Genomic DNA, 1903 nt, shown 5'->3' on the forward strand with positions numbered 1-1903 from the left:
ATAACTAGAAGAGAGAGAGAGAGGGAGGACATGATAATTAATGTATGGTAGAGTTACCCTTCAATGTAACTTTTATCAGATAAATATTCATTAAGAGACTGAAGACCAGCAGAAGACCTTAAATCACCAAACCCCATCACTATTGGTATCTGTAGAATTAGTTGAAAGAACCTAACAAAAGACCCTGAATGAACACAGCACGTGCAGTGTACGTGTGCAGCAAAGTAGTTATTAATAGTTATTGATAATAGTCTATACCGCACCCATTGACCTACCCACGTGTACTGTTAAACCAGAAAGGAGGAAATGCCTTCAGATGCTGCTAAAAAGCGCCAGCAGCAAAAGGCCAAGAAGCTAGCAGCCAAAGGAGGGGGGAAGAGTAAAGGATCAGTGGGTGGGGCCTCATTGGAACCAGCAGGAGCTGGTTCAACATCACATAGATCAACTACCAGCGTACTGACGTCACACCCACTGTCACGTGATCTACACATTGAGAGTCTATCACTGACCTTTCATGGAGCCGAGTTACTGTCCGACGCTAAATTAGAATTGAATTGTGGGCGGAGATACGGACTGGTGGGGTTGAATGGAAGTGGTGAGTTTAATGGGCATTAATTGGAATAAGTTATTTTTAAGATTTAGTCATAAATGTATTCTGAATTAACTCTCAGTGTCTACCGACACAAGAACTTGTATTCATATTGGAAAAGTGTAATAAAATTAAGGAATTCTCTCATTTTCAATTTTTGTGAAGTTTAGCCAAAGTCCCTGTACAGGGACTTTTGTCCGATTTTGGAGCAACTTAAAAAATTCATAAAAAATCCAAATGTGATTGGAATCAACTCAAACTTTCTTTACAACATAAGAACATGTATATGTACATGTAAAACACTATTAGTAACGCGGTAGCGTTACTAAGTAGGATTCACCCCCAAACAAAATGGCTGCCACGACTTTTGCAGCCTTGCTATACCGGGAAAACGGGCTCCTATGCTTACCAGACTTCTTAGAGGACCTTATCTTGACCAGAGGACTCCAATGGTACCACTAGCGTGGCTCTAGACCTTTTCTGGGAGAAAAATCAAAAATCTGCAAACCGGCCGTTTTGTTCAGCCACCTTTTTTCATCTTCATCATCATCATCATCATCATCATCATCATGATCTCCTGTCAATCCAGTTGTCGGTCGATATATCAGTCTTACCTGGTGATATAAGGCTAATTCTTATACCATTCTACTCCAACAGGGTATGCGCAGGTCCTTGTCCCCTAGAATCATTCTCCAAGAAAGGAAGAAGTGATACTGTGACTGTTGGATCGCACCAGCTTACCTCATGCCGCCATTTTGTTAATTAAGAAGCATGTGCTCCAAAAAATTGGGCGTGGTCGCGCATGCTCAGATCTCAGAACTGGGAACAGCAAGTATTTTAGCTAGGCTAGCTATGCTTGGAATCAAATTGCAATACTTAGTGGAGGTTTCCAGCTAAGAGAAGGTATTAATCTTGCATATATCAAGTGTGTAATGAATTATTTTATTTCAAAAACACAAAACAATTAATTAATGTTATAATACTAATGATATATATATGAACTTGACAACAGGAAGAACCTGCAGGAATAGATACAGGATTGCTGGGAAGATAGAGCTTCTTGAACAAGGATTCACGTCAAGACTATAGTATTCATTTCACTTGTCATCAGTATAGTAGATATTCCTTCACCATATCTTTTCAATTCAATCAGTGCTGTCCCTCATAACTTAATGCTGTAAGATCATAACAATGACAACAATAATAAAGAAACTTATTGTTTGTGTAAAATCGAAGCATCACAATTGTAACTGAAAAAATATTATAAATATTATAAAAAAATCAACACAAACAAGAACATAAAAAATTTAAAAA

General features: G+C 38.3%; 1 protein-coding gene across 1 annotated transcript; it reads left to right on the plus strand.

Moving 5' to 3' along the window:
• The first annotated feature begins 306 nt into the window (after positions 1-306).
• Positions 307-715, plus strand: LOC105315956 (ABC transporter F family member 1-like). Its single transcript, XM_011410737.1, has 2 exons — positions 307-595; positions 672-715. Exons 1-2 carry the CDS (start codon positions 307-309, stop codon positions 713-715), a joined length of 333 nt encoding a protein of 110 aa, XP_011409039.1.
• The last annotated feature ends 1188 nt before the right edge of the window (positions 716-1903 follow it).

The sequence above is a fragment of the Amphimedon queenslandica genome, unplaced genomic scaffold (genome assembly GCF_000090795.2).
Source record: "Amphimedon queenslandica unplaced genomic scaffold, v1.1 AMPQUscaffold_6589_Cont21454, whole genome shotgun sequence".
In the NCBI taxonomy this organism is placed as follows: Eukaryota; Metazoa; Porifera; class Demospongiae; order Haplosclerida; family Niphatidae; genus Amphimedon; species Amphimedon queenslandica.